General features: G+C 40.3%; 1 protein-coding gene across 13 annotated transcripts in view; it reads right to left on the reverse strand.

Moving 5' to 3' along the window:
• Positions 1-18,361, reverse strand: part of THRB (thyroid hormone receptor beta) — a 385,312-nt gene that overhangs the window by 55,917 nt on the left and 311,034 nt on the right. Inside the window, exon 1 of one of the 13 annotated variants that reach the window (XM_019422922.2) lies at positions 387-1,049. The exons of the other annotated variants lie outside the window; for them this stretch is intronic. Coding sequence (XP_019278467.1) covers positions 387-714 — 328 coding nt within the window. The 5' untranslated portion in view covers positions 715-1,049. Of the gene's footprint in view, positions 1-386; positions 1,050-18,361 lie in introns of those variants that run through there. 13 annotated transcript variants of the gene reach the window in all.

An 18,361-nucleotide genomic window follows, 5' to 3' on the forward strand; every position in this document is an offset into this window, starting at 1 on the left:
TTCAAAAGCCAGAGTGCCTATCCACCAAGGGGAAGCCTTTTACATATTCTCTTTAGCAAAGAAACTGACCATATTCATTTTGAGATATATATATATATAGATATATATAGACACACTCACACACACTATACACACACACACACAGCTTAAAAAATCAGCTCGATCCAGCTTTCATATATGCTTGGAAAAAAAGTGCTTGGAAATCTTTGTTGCCCACAGACCCCTCTCAAATCACCTAGCAACCTCTCTCTTTACTGCTGTTTTTAATTTCGAACATTCAGCGTTCAGAGTCAAAGATTTGACAGAGCTGATGCAAACTGTAACTTTAAAGCACAACAGAAACAGACGTGGAAACTTTTAACAAATTCAAGTAAAACGGTCCCTACCTTTTTTTTGAGAGTACGATGGCGACTGCACTTGAGAAAAAGTAGGCTTTTCTTCAGTGAAATATTCAGGTTGGCTGTATTGATTCAGGGCCATGTCCAAGTCAGAGTCCTTGCTTTTCAGCATGTTTCCAGGGTAACTACAGGTATAAGGCTGATTCACTGCCCAGGCCTGTTCCATATATATGTTGTTACTGGGCACAGCCTGAGCGTTGCAACCACTGTAACCCGGACTATCTTCGAAATACGTGTAATAATCAGTGGCCTGCATGTAGCAGTTGCTGCCGGCAGCCGAGTGCACTTCATATACCTCTTGCATGCAGTAGTTCATTTTGTTAGCCCGCTTCAGTTTCTACTTTACATAGACACACACTCTACGCATGCATTCACCAGCCCCATACACCCTGAGAGCCGGGCATATACACCGAGAAGCGTCCATCCATACGCATGAAATGAGAAGGGAAGATGAATAAACACCACCACCAACACAGCAACCCAGCTTGCTTTACTTTGGAATAGCACCTGATGTGCTAAAATCCTATTTAGGTTGAGGTGTCTTTTGAGCTCTCCTGCCATTCAAACATATTGGAAAGCAGCTTTCTGACTATCAAAGGTCTTAAGCAGAGAATGCAGCTAATTCCTGGGGAAGATGGCACACAGGTAGGGATGACCGTCACTCAGCTGGAAGAGTGACAGCAAGAACGCTCCTGTTATTCCGAAGCTGGGAAGATCCATTTTATACGCTTGTTTTTAACCGCTTTTAACGCGATTAGAAAATGATTACTCATTGTGATGTCATTTTGGTTGACAACTTAAGCATGAAACATCATAAAGACATCTTAGAGAATATCCTTGGATACGCACAAAATCCTAAAATCAATAATCCAGTTTATTAGCACGACCCAGAGAAAATCCCAGTAGTAACGAGATGACTGACTCCAAAACATTAATCTAGTCATGCAAGTGCTACTGGTTAAATCTGTTGGATGTAACGGATGGGCTTTTAATAGCAGGATCCAACCATCTTCCTAATGACACGCAGGCCCTACCGGTTGTAGAAACATGCCAAGGAAAGCCACTTCTGAAAATGCTTTTCACGGGTGTCTGTGAATGAGTTCTGTTTTGTTCCTTGCAGCTGATGATTTTCTACGTCATTAGCACTAATCTACATGAGGCCTAAAGCTTAAATTAGCTTTGCTCATTCTGCTTTTATGTTTTGTTTATGAGCACGAGGGAGAGTCTGTGCCGGTGCCCTTAAATGAAGAGCCTCTACTCTAATAGCACTGTCCCCCCCCCCCCCTCCCCTCCCTAGTTTGTACGACAGCAGTCTTGGAAGTAGTGTGTAGATAGCTGTGTACATCTACCATTTTATTCCAGTCAAATCTGCTTTTGAGATTATTTTCGAGCTTAATTGTGATTTAAGTCGTATTCACGTGCTTGAGGTTTAAAGACCGCGATCAAAAGAGAAAAAGCATTTTCTATAAGAATCACCACATCTTTTAACTGAGATGCTAACAAATATCGAATTACACCCTAAATGCTTGCTGAGATGATTACTAAGGGTTTTTCTCCAGGTGGATAAGCATGTGTATGTCCACCGTATGTGTGTGTTCTAGGTCATGATTCAGTAAGGGCCAAAGCTGCTTTCTTTTCTCTTTCTTCCAGAGACTCAGTGTGCAGGGCTGGGACTCAGGTGGTGACATTTACACCTTGTTTTATGACCTTGTTGGTATTTCCCTCCTAAGGGACCACAGACACTGCAATATTGTAATACTCAATAGTGAGACCTCCTCTTTGGACATGAAGTTCTAGTCAACTGCAACATGGGATTCTGGGAAAGGGCTGCGTGACAGCCATTCAGCAAACACCTATGGGGTGTCTGTTAAGTGCACAGCAGGGAGGTGGCTGTGGCGGGGGGTGGGGAGAGCAGAGATGGTTGTCCCCAAATTTGATCCCACCCCTGCCACTAAGTAGCTTAGTAGCACATATATTCAATATACAGACTGATACTCAAGGCAGTCTTTAAGCGCTGGTGATTTTATAAACAAAGTAAAGGAGCCATTGATTCAAGGGAAGAGAATAAGCAAAAGGTGAGACAGAACAAGGGAAGAAACCCAGGCAGACCTCATGGATGTTTCCTAATAAGACTCCTGGAGAGAAACTGCAACTGAACTATAAGACAAGCAAAGGAATTTTCTCCAAATTGATACATTTGAGTCAGGAAAGTGAACTGCAGTGTCCTAGACAGCAGGAAAATTACCATAAGGAATAACAAACATAGCTAACATTTTAATAGTGTTTTTACTCTCTGATTACTCTTAAAACGAATAAAAGATTTATTTGCAAGTGTTTTTAAGAACACATACACATAACATTACAATTAACATTTTCTCCCTACTGAAAATGTCAAAACATTTCATTGGAAGCAGTGACTGTTTTCCGAAAACCCCAGGAAAAAGGATCCGGGCCTTATGTGTTTTGTCTGATTTCATTTATTTATCTCAAATTTCCCCACACTAATCTGAAAATTAACCTTTCAGTAAAGCAGTTTTCTTTCCTGGCAAACATGCATGTTCTAAGTCCTCTCTTTTCTGGTAAGGAGCCGCATGTCGGATCCATCCAATTCCACAGTTTTGCCCACTACATTTCCTGGCTCCCTTTCTATTTCACCGAAGGCACAAATCCAAGCAATTTCTTGCTTTTCACCAGTAACGGTATCAACCAAAGCCAGAGCCTCAACTTTCATTTCAAAGGAACACTTAAAAACACCTTCCAGAAATTTCCAAATGTGCTTAGACAAATGAGTGGTACTCTGCCCCAGAACTGGATACACATACTGCAGAGAAAAAGGAAGGAATGGTTCTGGCAACGTTTTCTTCCTCGAGTTTTACAAGACACGTAGAAGACTTCCGAGAATCAATGGCATTTTTACTGAATCAAAACAATCCTGAGTTGCCTCAGAAATCTCTGAATAGGAAATGAAAGTTCCAGACCATATTTAAGAGAACTCACTTTCTCACTAACTGTTATCTTTTGGAGAACACAGTACAAAATTTTCTTGAATGCACTCCTTGCTCCAAGTGGGGGATATTCTTTACGTGTAATAGGTGCACGAAACTCTCATTACCGTGAGTTGAAAATGGAGTCCAGCGCTCATGCTGAATTTGAAATATGGCCCCTCACACCCTGAGGAAAGCAATCACAGGGCTGTCACTTGTGATCGATCTGGCATGCTTCTTTGTGAAGTCGATAAAGCAATTTAAACATATTATGTGTCACAAATGAGGTGAGCTTTGGTAAGATTGTTTTCTTATTTCCCAGGCTGACTACTCTAATTTAGTTACTTAAAGGGAAGCTTAAATAAGACTTATTTGACCCATAGTGCATCAAACTGCCTGAAATAAACTTGGGAGGGCTTTAATAATTCTCATTAGAAGCGTTTCAATCAATAATAATTTATTATGTAAATACATCTCTGTCTTCAGCTGGAAGGAAATAACCTAAAAGGAAAAGACTAATAATATTGCTTGGAAAACCTCGTAGGTAAACAACAAACCCTCAAGGTCTCTGAAGGAGGGAAGCTGCTTCCTTCAGTCTCTTTTCCTCTGTTGTCATCTGTGTTGATTCTCAAATAAGGCTGCACATTGGCATCACCCAAACACTAAAAAACATTGATGCCTATGTGCCACGCTCAGAAATTCTGATTTGATCAGTGTGGGGTGAAACGTGAGCATCAAGATTTGTTTTAAGCTTATTTATATATTTTGAGAGAGAGAGAGAGAGAGAGCAGGGGAGGGGAAGAGAGAATCCCACGTAGACTCCACACTGTCAGTGCAGAGCCTGGTGCGGGGCTCAAACTCACGAAGTGTGAGATCATGCCCTGAGCTGAAATCAAGAGTCGGATGCTCCACTGACTGAACCGCCCAGGCGTCCGAGCATCAAGATTTTTTAAAGTTCCTCAGGTTATTTTCACGGGCAGCAAAATTTGAGAACTGCTGTTCTACTGGGTGTTCAACCATAGCCCCTTTACCACGTGCCAGAGCATCCTTCATACTTCTTTTTGCGCATCTGCAGTTTCGCTACATGTTTCCCTTAGTTCTTAAAAATTTACCGTCCACACCTCGACCTGACTCCACCTGTCCTTGAGTTCCCTGGACAAGCAGGGGCCACAGGCCAAGGAGACATACCAAGAAAGAACTAAATCCAAGGAAATGTGATAGCTGTTACATGGGAACGCGGGAACAATGTGCCTAGCGAGTTGGGCAGAACGTTATGGAAGAGGTGACCTGTGAACTGGCTTTTGAAGAGTACACAGGATTTCAACAACAGACGCCAGAAATACAAGACAGCTGAGGAGAAATGTCTTAGGGAGACTGTTGGCAACTACACTTGCAAAAAAGCACGTGAAGATAATTAATAAACCTGAAAGCAATGTTAATGCTAGCTTAATAATTTTTCTTTCTTTCTGCTTTAGTAAGAGAATATCTAAATTTTAGTTGTGCAGTGGCCTTCGGGAAGAAACTTTTGTTTCCTAGTCTCCCTCACACATCGACGTGTCTGTGGGAATAACTTCTGGCCAATGAGATGTGGTAGAAGAAATGTTGTAAGGCAGTTTCTAGGAAACTTAAGAAACAACTGGTGCATCTCATTTGCTTCTTCTAACTATTGGAATGTGGACATGATGTCTGTAGCCCCAGCCATGATTTTGGCCCATTAGAATGACAGCTGTACTCCAGATGATAGAAGAATGAACTGGAAGGAATCTAGGTTGATGAACCTAGCACTTTCACAGAACTGCCATACTAGTCTAGATTGTGAGCCTTGGGACTTTTGTTTGTTTTTTTTTTCCACAGGAGAGAGAAGTGAACATTTCATTTAGGTAGTGCTTTCTCCTTTGGAAAATAGTGATAATCTTCACGATAACTGATGAGGTGGGTACCATTAAGAGTCAATATAAGGAAAGCATTAACTTTTTTAATTAAAAAAAGTTTTCATTTATTTTTGAGAGGGAGTATGAGAGCGTGAGTGGGGGAGGAGTGCAGAGCCTGACACGGGGCTTGAACTCACAAACTGTGAGATCGTGACCTGAGCCGAGATCAAGAGTTGATTGCTTAACTGAGTGAGCTACCCCTAAGTAAAGCATTTAGAACAGTGACTGGCATGGTAAGTGATAGAATTATGTGTACGTAATAATTATTATTATCGGAGTGCTTTAGGCTCTCTTAGACTTCCTCTTCTCAGTTGACATTTTCACTGTAGGTTAGGAGTCAGCAAGCTTTGGCCAGTGGGACAAATTTGGGTCACTACCTGTTTTGCAAATAAAGTTTTATTGAAACACAGTCACACTCATTCATTTACATATTGTCTATGGCTGCTTCTATATCTACTCTGCTACAGTGGCAGAATTGAATAGTTGTAACAGAGACCATATGGCTTGCTAAAAGTATTTAGTATGTTTTATTTTATTTATTTATTTTTCAGTATATGAAATTTATTGTCAAATTGGTTTCCATACAGCACCCAGTGCTCATCCCAAAAGGTGCCCTCCTCAATATAGTGTGTTTTAGAGAAAAAGTTTGCCATCGTCTACTGTGGGTGATTGAACTCATCTTGTTTGATGGCTTTTAAAAGACAGGTAAATGCTAATGACATCCAAATGTATGTCTCCTCCCAGATGTCTCTCTTAAAACCAGAATCTGCTATCCAGCTGTCAGCTTGACATGTCCATTGGCACAACGAATAGGCATCTACAGTTTCATTCTTTCTAAAATCTGTTCCTCCTGTAGTCTTTCCATCTAGGTACCACCATCCACCTGGGGGTTTAAGCACAAAGCCTTGGTGCCTCCTTGACTCCTTACTTGCCCTCACGATCTACATCCAACCTATGAGCAAGTTGTTTCTTCCTCCAAAATATATCCTGCCTTGGAGGGAGAGAGAAAATTAAGGGGATTTGTTCCAGGCCTGGGATTTGACATTCCCACCTCAAGAATTATAAAAAAACTTTGAGTTGATAGGTTCATGCCCAAGTCAGACCGTTTTGGAACTTTTTACTTCCTCAGTCCCAGGTACGTTAATTAGCATGAATCACTCTCCCCTTGAATATTTTTTACTTAAAATTTTTTTTTATGTTTATTTATTTTTGAGAGAGAGCACGAGCAGGGGAGGGGCAGAAAGAGAGGGAGACACAGAATCTGAAGCAGGCTCCAGGCTCTGAGCTGTCAGCACAGAACCGGACGTGGGGCTCGAACTCATGAACCATGAGATCATGACCTGAGCGGAAGTTGGACACTTGACTGAACCACCCATCTGCCCCTCCCTTGATTATTTTAATTGTGTGATCCTGACTAACTGGACACCATGGCACTGGATTAACAGTCAGATGATGTTCCCAAAGTGATCCACAATACCACACAGTGTCCCAAGAGATGCTTTGAAGAAGAAGCAGTAACAAGGGGTTCTGTGGTCAAATGAGTTTGGGAAATAACACATTGTATATCCCTCTTTTAGAGATTTGGAAAAGAAAAGTGCCCAACTTTGTATGACTTCACGTAACTCAGTATTTCCCAAACACATCTGATCATAGAACCCCATGTATCTGGTAACATCTGCTACAAGTGTTCCGTGAAACCTATTTTGAGAAACACAGAATTCTGTTCTATGAATATATTGCTGGAAGCAAGACCATCTATAAGGATACATCACCTGGAAGAGCGGTCTTTTTTCCCAGATTGCACCGAGGGCAGACATGTTTTTGGTTTTTACAAAGGAGGAAAGCGACCAGCCAGAAGAGGTGGGCAGGACACAAGGTCATGCAAATCCCAAGTGGCCACAGAACAAGACTGGGGCCTTTAGGCTCTGGGATTGAGTCTGTTTGGCAGGAATAGAAGCTCAAAGCCCTCCTCTTTTAAAACAACTTGTACTCTTTGTTTCTAATTTTGCTTTTTTTCTCTGTTAGTATTTGAGAAAAACTTTTTTGATAGTTCCAGCCTGTTACAGCTCTTTACTAAAAGATACTAAGGGGAGGCTTTTGTTTGCAATCCATCACCAAGAACAATTTGCTTTTGCAAAAATGTGCTTGAAAAAGCAACAACATGGTTTACTAGCGTAAAGGGAATGGATTCCGATCTGGTGTGATGGGAGAGAGGGCTCTGATGAGAACACTGTGGTGGGAACAACACACTCCTGGGGCCCAAGATGTCAAAAGCAGCCCCAGTAACTGAATTGAGAGCTGTCCAAGGATATGGAGGTTCTCAGAAGGCAGTCCTGGTGGCCTCCCCCACTTGGATGCTCTTTCCAAGCCCAAGGTCTGGAGATTGTGTTTTATTTCATTAAGGTGGAGCGGTTTCCCTAGCGTAGTCATGCAAAAGATACCACAAACACGGTTACAACAGCCTTCTACTAGATGAAATGTGTCAGTTTATAGACTGAGTGAGGTAAGCCCTTTGTAGTTCCACAAAGATTGGGTCAGGCCTTAGGCCAGTGGTTCCTGAACCAACAGCATTGGTATCTCCTGGAACTTCTTATAAATGCAAATTCTCTAGTCCCACAGAGACTTTGTGGGGTGAGGCCAGGGATTCTAATGCAGGCTAAAGTTTGAGAACCAGGACCTAGACCAAATGAAAAACGTATATATGCAGAAGCGAATACAGACTAGCACCTGTAAGGCTGGGAGTTGAAAGAAAAGAAAAGCTTTTGAAAGATATTTTAGACCAATGTTATCAGCACTGATTCTTCTCTCTTCTAAGCCAACAGTGGAATGTTTGCTCTTTTCCAAGAATGAACATTTGATTCAAAAGCAAACCTTTAATGGCTGATATAGTCTGACGAAGCTTGGGCATCATAGTCCAGAAAACATACAATAAAGCTTCAGTTTGGTGTGACTTTACTTAGAACCCTGGCTAAATTGATTATTTAGCCATAATTATTTAGCCTCACTATTATTGGTGAGGTCTACCACATGTTATTTTCATAACCAAACAATAAGACTGGTAGGCAAGTATTTCCATTCACTTTACAGAGTGGAAACAGAGGTTGGTTTTCTCACCCTTACGTAGCTTTTGGCTCTTGATTTGCTATTTTAGAACTTGCTTGTCCCACTTCTCCGCACTGCTTTTCTAAGAAGAAAATTATTTCAATGTTTTGAAAGTTCTGGGCCACTAATTATATGTTTCAACATAAATTCAAGGTCACTAAAATGACTTATCCGTTTTTCCATACAGGAGCCTAATTTAATGCCTCTTCGTATATTTATTTTGATCAATGTTTTCCTCTATCTCTAGAAAGAAAACCTCTTCAATATTTCACATTTTTATGAATATACTTTATGCTTAGCATGAATATCACATAGGCATTTATTATTATGTACTCTTTAATTAATGAAAGAAAGTAGATCCCTTTTGACTTAGCTTAATGTGCTAAGATGATGATTTCATTGAAACTCACATGGATGGACTTGATTTGAAAAGTTGAGTGGTCGTTTGAGTGGGGTGGTTTTGACATTTAACAGCTATCATAAACTTTCTTTATTGCAGAATAGCATGTCACAGGTTAATTTTAAAACAAATTTCCCTAATAATAGGAATAATGAATGAATGAAGAAGGAATGATCGAGTCACCTGCATTTACTTTGCTTTTTCACCTTTCAGAACAACTAGTGCAAAATCTAGGCTCTGCCACAATTGATGTGGTTTTCGAAAGATTTATTCTTTGTTCACTAAAGGCTCCATTCTTTCACTTGTATTTAAAAATGTTATGGAGAATAATTTACAGGTTCAGACGGAGTAGTGATCCCTGCTACAGTGTGGATGGACCTAAGTGGAAGCGGACCCAGTCCGTTTGCATGCTTCCATTTCTGTGCAGCTCAGTAAAGGCACATCTATAGGGGCAGGAAGTAGATGAGTTGTGGCCAGGGACTGGGTACAGGAGTGAAGAGTAACTGTAAATCGGTTCAAAGTTTCTTTGGGGTGATGGAAATGTTCTAAAATAAGATTTTGGTGATGATTGCAAAACTCTGCAAATATACTCCCAATTATGGAACTCTACACTTAAAACAGAGGAATTTTATGATATGTAAATTATATCTAAATAAAGCCTTATAAAAATAGATGTGGGGTTACAAATAGCTTGAGCTAATTAAAACTGATCATCGAAATAAACAGAGTTAAAAGTTCGAACCATTTATATATCAATATCATGTGTAGGAGGAAGACGTAGCCTTCCTCTGAAAATTGCAACCCAACTAAAAAGACATATCAACAAGCAGGAAACACTATCTGATGCACGGAATGCTTCGTGTGTTAAGTGAACGTGGAGTGAAGTGGAATTATTACTTCTGAAACAACACCGGTGACACTCTTTCTTCCTCTTCTCTAAGACAAATGCCAGTCATCCAGTAGAGTATTGATTATAGCTTGGTCGTCAACACAGTTGCTGCTCATCTCCAGTCTAGACACAAAGCTCACCCAGCACGTCTAATTGGAAACCCCATGCTGGTCTCAGTGAACTTTTTATTCTCAACACATGGCACAGCGCTGGGCACACAGAATATGCTTAGGAACATTTTTGGTGTCAATCAAGATGATCCGAATCTGGTGAATTACCCAGGCATGTTCAGAAGCTGTAATAAGAGGTGGTGCATGCACCGTAAGTGCTCTAGTAACATCTCATGACAGCACAAGGAAATAAATGATTCGTTCCGAGGGGGAATGGAGAAATAAGCAGAAAGGAAGTGATATTGGGGCTGGCCTTCAAGGAAGCAGTGAATAAAAGAGGATTTGTAGAAGAGTTTTCAAAACTTGGATCTACCTCATGTTGGTACGCGGAGAGCCAAATCTAGAAATGGTTCTTCATTTTATTTCAAATACCAGAGTAGCCTAGAAAGATACATAGTTGCTATCAAGATTAACCTAAGATACATTCCAATCTTATTGTTTTGTAATGTAGTAGGATTGGCCTGTGGAAAGAAAAGAATGTCCAGTTAAAGCATGAGAAGAGAATAAAGAGGCAGCATCTGTATCTGCTATCTTCAGAGATCTTCAGACTGCAGAGAATCTGCTTTCTGTCCCTACCACAAAGAAACGTGTCCCCCAGGTATCATACTGTCATGCCAACTTTAAAAATGTCATAAGTGACAGAGAAGCAAATAACTTTTACTCTTAAGAAGTTCATCTGTAGCGTATTGAATGGATGCTTAATAAGAGGGCTTCTAGAAAATATACTTCCTTCCAACCCAATGAGATAATGTACAAGCTTGTCAATAATGATGGAAACCTCTTCACATGAAGATGAAGGAGGTTTGGAAAAGTGGGAACTATTTCTGAATGACACACTTAAATTTTTATAGGAACAAACATCACATGATACAGGTTTTTTGGTTTTTTTTTTTTTTTTTTTTTTTTTTTTGTAGCATTTTGGTCAAAAGTACAGAATCTGATTCTAATCATGAGGAAACATCAGTCAAACCCAAACTGAGGGACGTCCTACAAAATCATAGGCCTGTACTTCAAACATGTCAATGCCACAAAAAAACACAGAAAGGCTGTTAAACCATTACAGATTAAAGCAGATAAAAGAGACACAAAAGCTAGATGAAATACATAATCCTGGCCTGAATCCCGGACCAGAAACAAAACTGGAATAAAGAACAATTGATCGTAGCCTGGATCAGCCCTGTCAGGAGGCTAAAGGAGTAGCATGGTTTGCTAAAAGAGCAAACCCACGAAAGCCTCCAGAGACAATCCTTTCTCCAGCCCTGGTCTCAGTCTCTACCCCCACTCCTGGGAGGGAAGAGAGGTGGGCACATTTTATGAAATTTACATAAAGTCTATAGATTAGATAATGGTATGCATCAATATTACATTTCCTGATTCTGAGCACTGCAATGTAAGCTTTCTTTTTTTTTTTTTTAATAATTCTTTTTAAATGTTTATTTATTTTTGAGAGAAAGACAGAGTGCAAGTAGGGGAGGGGCAGAGAGAGGAGGGAGACACAGAATCCAAAGCAGGCTCCAGGCTCTGAGCTGTCAGCTCAGAGCCCGACGCGGGGCCCAAACCCACGAACTGTGAGATCATGACCTGAGAACCAAAGTCAGATGCCCAACTGACTGAGCCACCCCAGGTGCCCCTGTAATGTAAATTTTCCAGGAGAATTTCTTTGATTTTAGGGGGCGCTCTGAAGTATTTAGAGTTCAAGGGGTGGGTATGATGTCTGCAAGTTACTCTTGCCTGATTCTGACAAATACAAACAAACACATACATATATTCTCACACACACTATGGTAAGGTAAATGTGGTATAATGGTAACAACTGGTGAGTCCAGATAAAGGTTAAATGGGAGTTCTCTGCATTATCCAACATTTCAGCTGAGAGTACTTTAAAATCACACATAAAATTGAATTTATAGGTTTGCCTTAGCAGATCTTCCAAGAAAACATGCAACTCACTCACACTTGAAGATGGTCATTTTCTACCAGTTTTGTTTTTCCAATTGAACTCTTAAAAACTCTTTAAAAAAAGTAATCAAATTTGCAATAAAACAACAAACAATCAAATAGCCTTCCATTCATCTAGGAAAAGTGTGTCATATTAATTATATATATATGTATGTATGTACATACATATATATATATATATATATATATATATATATGGTGATTGCCAGTCTTATATTATTGATATTGCAAAACTTTTTTTTTAAATCATAGAATGGGCATTTGTTTTCTTTGTTTGGGGAAGAGATAAGACTCAGACATAGAATGATCACTTCAAAGGAAAGTTAAGAATGAGCATATCATGTGTAACCAGAAAGGGATAACAAGAAAGCACTATTCCCTATGTTTGACCATAAATATTAAATAGGATGAACTCCTTGCAGATACGTGTTTCCCTGGAAACCCATTCAATTGAAAATCCTGCAAAAATTAACATGTATTTTTTTTTCTCCCTTAAACGGCAGGAACATCTTTTACTGACACATTTTTGACCTTTAGTTTTATATCTTAGGCTTAGTATAAGAAGTTCTTTCCAGATCTAAGCAAACAAAGAACCAAATAAATATCTTTTCATTAATTCTGAGGCTGGGCTTAAGATAGTAGGACCTGTATAAGCTGCAACGTGAGTAGTTGAGGTAAAATTTGCCACTCATCAAGTATTGCCATCTAGACTAATAGACCATCAACCTCCCCCCCACCCAACACTCTTAACTCAAATGCCAAGTAACCTAACAGAATAGATAATTGAATTAAATAGTCATACTTGCAGTACCATTCTATGTTTTCAGAGGCAGTAAAGTTCAATAAAGTCAAGTCCCTTGTATAAGTCAATACTGACAAATGTCATGGGGATAGAGGTTCACCAAAAATAACTCTGTTTCAGTCAATGCCATGGAGAATGGCTTTTGACCATGGAGGATTTCTGATTCTCATTTCCAAAGCCCAGTTGATTTTGGATTTCTGGTGTCTCTCTAGTGTGGATGGAGAAGCGGGATCCTATTTATTTCAGTTCAAGTTAAGGAGGATGAATTGGTCCAGAACTTGAAAAGCTGATCTCTAAATAGAACTCCTCAGTGGCATCAGCCACAGAGTAGACCGACTACGGAGAGAAACCATCCCTGTGTCAATATGGGTCGTACGTACAGGTGAAATGGTTTCCCAATATCACTCTTGCCTATTTTGTCTGCAGTGTCACTATAATGCAGGCTACCTTTGGTGCAGAGTCTCTGCATTTCCAGGGGCTGTACTCAAACCCAAAGCCTCTGCCCTGGAGAGGTAAGGATATACTGGCCACCAATCCTTTCAGAGAATAGATTTATTATGGAGCATGAGTATGTCTTTTAGAAACTGACGGGGTAAAAGCCCAGACTTACTGGGGAATTGAGAATGGGCATCTACATAGACTGAACACTTCTGTGCTCCTCTCCAAGGGAGGTAAGACCATTGAAAGTGACGGTGCAAAGCAACTGATTGCCTAATTTGTCCTGGAGTTGCTATGTTTTTCTGGTAATCACAGTTTAGGTTTTGGGGGTTAGTACTGATTTAGTGTATTTTGTCCTGTTTTCCCCACAAGGGGAAATATGGTTATTGTATTGGAGTAGCAGATTAATGGAGTGCAGATTAATGTCCTTGGTTCTTTATGGTCAATCAATCTCTGATTATATTCTCTGCTGGAGAGAATTAGTGATTTATCCAAGGTTAAATACCTGGTAAATGTCATACCTAAGAGCCAAACCATGGTCTTCTGTTCTCAATATTCCCTACGCGCCTACCAAATGCCGGGGAACATTCCTAAGATTTAATGCAGTAGGCCAGCTAAGTAATTTGAAGATTCTTGAAATAACTTTTTTTTCAGGGTTATTGAGGTACAATTGACAAATAAAATTGTAAGGTATTTAAAGTATACATTGTGGTGATTTGCTGTACACATACATCATGACAGGATTTCTTCCATCTGGGTGATTTAACACATCTGTCACCTCAAATATTTTATATACATTTTTATATGCAATTGTATATAAATGTACACAATATTGTCTATATATAAATATATACAATGTATAGATACACATATACTTGTTGAGAACATTTAAATTCTCCTCTTTTAGCAAATTTCCTTAGGCATTACCGTGCTATCAATCTTGGAATATCTTGATAGCCCCAGATCAACATGCCATTCAAACATTTGTCCAAATTTTACTGGAACCTCTGTGTTCAGTGTCTTTTTTGGCAAGACGTGATACAGGTGATGCAGTTCTTTAGAGCACTGCGTCACAGACTGAACCGTGGGTAAATGCCACCTCTACCGCCCAGCACACAACCTGAAAGCATGCACATGACAGTCCTGCTCCTTATTTTCTCTCTCTCTCATCCATTCCCTGCTATCCTCACCCCTTCATGGCTCCTTCCAGTCCATTCCTTCCATTGCCATTATTGGACCCTGTCAAGGGAGAAAGGAATCCTACCCAGTTCATCCACTTGGAGACACTAGTGACTTGATATGATATCCAGCCAGGAGGTTTGCATTTGGAAAGACCACAGGGAATTCAGGACAACCTGTGGGAAATGTCTGGCGCAGGGAGATTCCAGCGGTCACCTCTGATGTCTTTGTAAGACTGACTCTCCCAACAGTACCTTTTCAACTTCAGTGCAAGCTCTACAAGTTAACCATCCACATTGTACATTATCTTGTTTGAAAACTACCCGTTGGAAGCATCCAGGGATTTGGCTGTTGTATCTGTTCCCCTTGTATCCATAGTATCCTCAGCATTAGAAACTTCAATTCTGTCATTATCTACTTAGCGGTTGTTCTCACATTGCGTTCTACATCCCTAACATCCAGTCTGCTTCGGGTCTTTCTAAGCTTCATTATAAAAATAATACACACAGAATCCCACAGTTCTGGGAGATAGGATCCCCGTTTTACGGATGAGGAGACTGAGACTAAGAGATTCGCTCAAGGCTCAGTGGCTGATTAACAGTAGCACCAGAATCTGACCTTGGACTGTAGGACTAGATATGCGCTGAACCCCTCTGCTCCTGTCACACTAGGTCTGACTGCCCTGCACCTTCCCCTGCATGTAGACCAGTGTTTTCTCTGTGGCTTAGATTCTTTCCTTGGGGTGCCAGCAGTTTCTTTGCCTTTTTGTGTCATAAGGAAGTATAATGATGAAGAGCTCTGGTACTGGAGCCAGACTGCCAGAATTAAAATTCCAGTTCAGCTCCTTTATACTTTTCTTGGTTTCTTATTTAAATGAAAAAAAAAATTTTAAGTAGACTTCCCACTGGGCACAGAGTCCAATGTGGGGCTTGAACTCATGACCCTGAGATCATGACCTGAGCTGCGATCAAGGGTCAGATGCTTAACTAATCGAGCCACCCAGACACCCCTGAATTTTTAATTTTTGAAAGAGATTGAAAAATATCTTGGCTGTTGCTTAGACTCTTCTTTCAATTGTTTGTGCCTCTACTGTAGCTGTGTATGTGATGTTTTGTTTTGCTTCTCTTCATTTATGTTTATATGGTTGTCAATGTATTTCAAAGTCAGAAAGGGGAACAAAAACTGGAAAAGGGGAGCCCGAGGCTGAAAGAATGTTTCTGTTCCAAGAATAGTTATGTAGTCTCTACTAAATGGCAGGTGCTATGCTGGATGGTTTATACACATTAACTTTCATCTTTACAACAAATCTGAAAGCCAGATATTATGAGCCCGTTTAAAAGTAAGTAGACTGAGGGTCAGAGAGGTTAAAAAAATCTGCCCTGCAGTGGTAAATTTAAGAGCAAGAAGTTTACCTAAGTCTGTCTGACTATAAGCATATGATCTTAACTTTTAAAGAAAACGGTACAAGTTATTCATTAATGCATTCCTACTGTAAAAAAATCTTGAATGCAGTCGTATGTGGAGTTAGTATTAGCACCCTCCTTTGCTCTACTCTTTCCTTTTTAAGGTGCCTAGTGTCACTGGTTGATGTGTATCCAGGACCTTTTTCTGTGCACATTTGTGCACTCACAATGATACAGACTTTTAAAACTCCAAATGGGATCCGACTATACTTAATGTGTGGTTGCTTCTCTATTATGTATTCCTAAAAGGACCTCTTTTAAAGAATCTGTTTAGGGGCGCCTGCGTGGCTCAGTTGATTGGGTGACCGATTTCGGCTCAGGTCATGATCTCACAGTTTGTGAGTTCGAGCCCCGCGTTGGGCTCTGTGCTGACAGCTCGGAGCCTGGAGCCTGCTTCGGATTCTGTGTCTCTGCTCTCTCTACCCATCCCTTACTCATGCTCTGAGTCTTTCTGTCTCTCAATAATAAATAAATGTTAAAAAAATTTTTTTAAAAAAATCTGTTTATTTTTCTAGTGGATACTTTAGATATGCCATAATTTATTTGAGCATTCCCCTGTGGACGGACATTTGGATTGTTATTAATTTTCAACAACAACAACAAAAACAACAGAGGGGCAAAGAAAACAGGGTGAACACAGATCTTGGTCCGCTGTGAGTATTTCTATGGGATAGAGTATTGTCAGATGGACAGCTGGGTCAAACCATGTATGCATTTTATGCTGTGATAGACACTGCTAAATTGGCCTTGGAAAGCCTGTCGTCTATCCACTGCTCTGTGCTGTATCTCAATGAAAACCGAAGTTGGATGAAAGAGCCTTGAACTTCTGATGTTTCCCTTCTTTGCTATTGCCCTGTTTCCAGTTTTTTCCCCCTCCACTCCAGCTGATGGCTTTCCTTTCTTCTCTTGCCCTCTATTTCTGTCTGTCCTGATCTACTTACGGGGTGCTCTTTCCTGCACTTGAAGTATCAAGTCCCACAACTCCCCTGCACATACCAGAAGCTGGTAGAGAGCACTTATTCTCATGCTGATGGCTAAGGCTCCTAGAGTGCGCTTGAGGTATATGAATCACACTGTGCTCTCAGCTGGGACTGCACACATGATGTATGGTGAGTAGGGGCAGAGTGGAGAGTGGAGATGGATGGAACAGATGGTCGTACTAGTGGAAGGGCTCAAGCTTTTTCATCCCCTAACTTCTAAAATACTCATTTACCTGAAGATGTCCTTGTATTTTACTTAAGGACAAAGATAGCGATCACCCGCTGAAAATGTGAATGTCTAACTTGAAGGATTATAATGCATACAATGGCTCTCATTTTTAGAACACTTTGTTATTTTCGTAAATGAGAATTATATATCATTTAAAACTGTCATCATTGATTTGATTCATTTTTTTCCCCTTATGAAGAGCATGAGTTAATAGTCTGGCCCTTTGCTGACATAAGATACTGTTTTAAAAATTACTTTAACTTGTCTAAATCTTGGGGACTGGCTTAAAAAATTAGGGTATATCTATAAGCAACAATAATTTATAGCCAATAAAAGTCAGAATTCAGAGCAATACTTAATGACAAAGGAAAATGTTCATGATATGTTGTTAAACATTAAAAGCTGGTTAAAAAATGGTATGCCAGTATGATCCCGTGTTTAGAAAAAATAGAGATGCATAGAAAAAAGAGATATACTGAAGATTTTAACACTGCTTGTCTTTGGAAGATGGAGTTAAAAGATTTATAAAAATTATTTTTGTTGAAATTTTCAACTTTGTACATGAACATGGGAGGATTTTATGATGAGAGAAAATAACTTGTTAGTAAAATTATTTTAACTCTTTTTTTTCTTGTCTTCCTCCAATCTAAGACTCAGCTCTTTTGATATTAAACATAGAATTGACCTACAGAGAACATTCAGTGAGATCACCAGATTGCTGTTCACTTTCTTCTGACGCAGCAGGGGAGGTGGGTCAGTCCTTGCCTCTCTCCTCCTACTGGGAGGTCCCTGACTGACCTTGACCACAAACATCTAAGGATGGAGGTCTGATTGTCTAGATCCAAACCCTGCTGGATCCAGCTACAGGAGTGGACACATCCATCTGGGACTCATCCTTGTGGGACTGGTGAGACCCTGTGGTTCTGAAGAGAAGCTCAGGAAGGCATGAGAGGTCTGCGTGAAGAAGCCTTCTAAGTACTTAGAGGAGGATCAGGGCCCCAGCCAAACAGAGTGGGATTCTCTGAAGGGTTCAAGTCCCAGAGGGATGTGTTACCAGGCTGAGTGATTAAATAGAACATCCAGTTGGCAATTAAGACAAACCAGGCTTAGGGGCGCCTGGATGGCTCAGTTGGTTGGGCGACTGACTTTGACTCCGGTCATGGTCTTGAGGTTCATGAGTTCTAGCCCTGCGTCGGGCTCTGCACTGACAGACAGCTTAGAGCCTGGAGCCTGCTCTGTGTCTCCCTCTCTCTCTGCCCCTCCCCCGCATGTGCACGCTCTCTCTCTTTCTCAGAAATAAAAATAAACATTAAAAGAAATTTGGAAAAAAAAAAAAAAAGCTAAACCAGGCCTAAAGGAAGTATTATCAAAAACAGTGACGTAGGTGGCTCTCCAGTCCCAGTCAAGAAAGGGAAGAAAAATGCACATTCCCTAAAT

The sequence above is a fragment of the Panthera pardus genome, unplaced genomic scaffold (genome assembly GCF_024362965.1).
Source record: "Panthera pardus isolate Hobbes unplaced genomic scaffold, ASM2436296v1 HiC_scaffold_16, whole genome shotgun sequence".
NCBI lineage: Eukaryota > Metazoa > Chordata > Mammalia > Carnivora > Felidae > Panthera > Panthera pardus.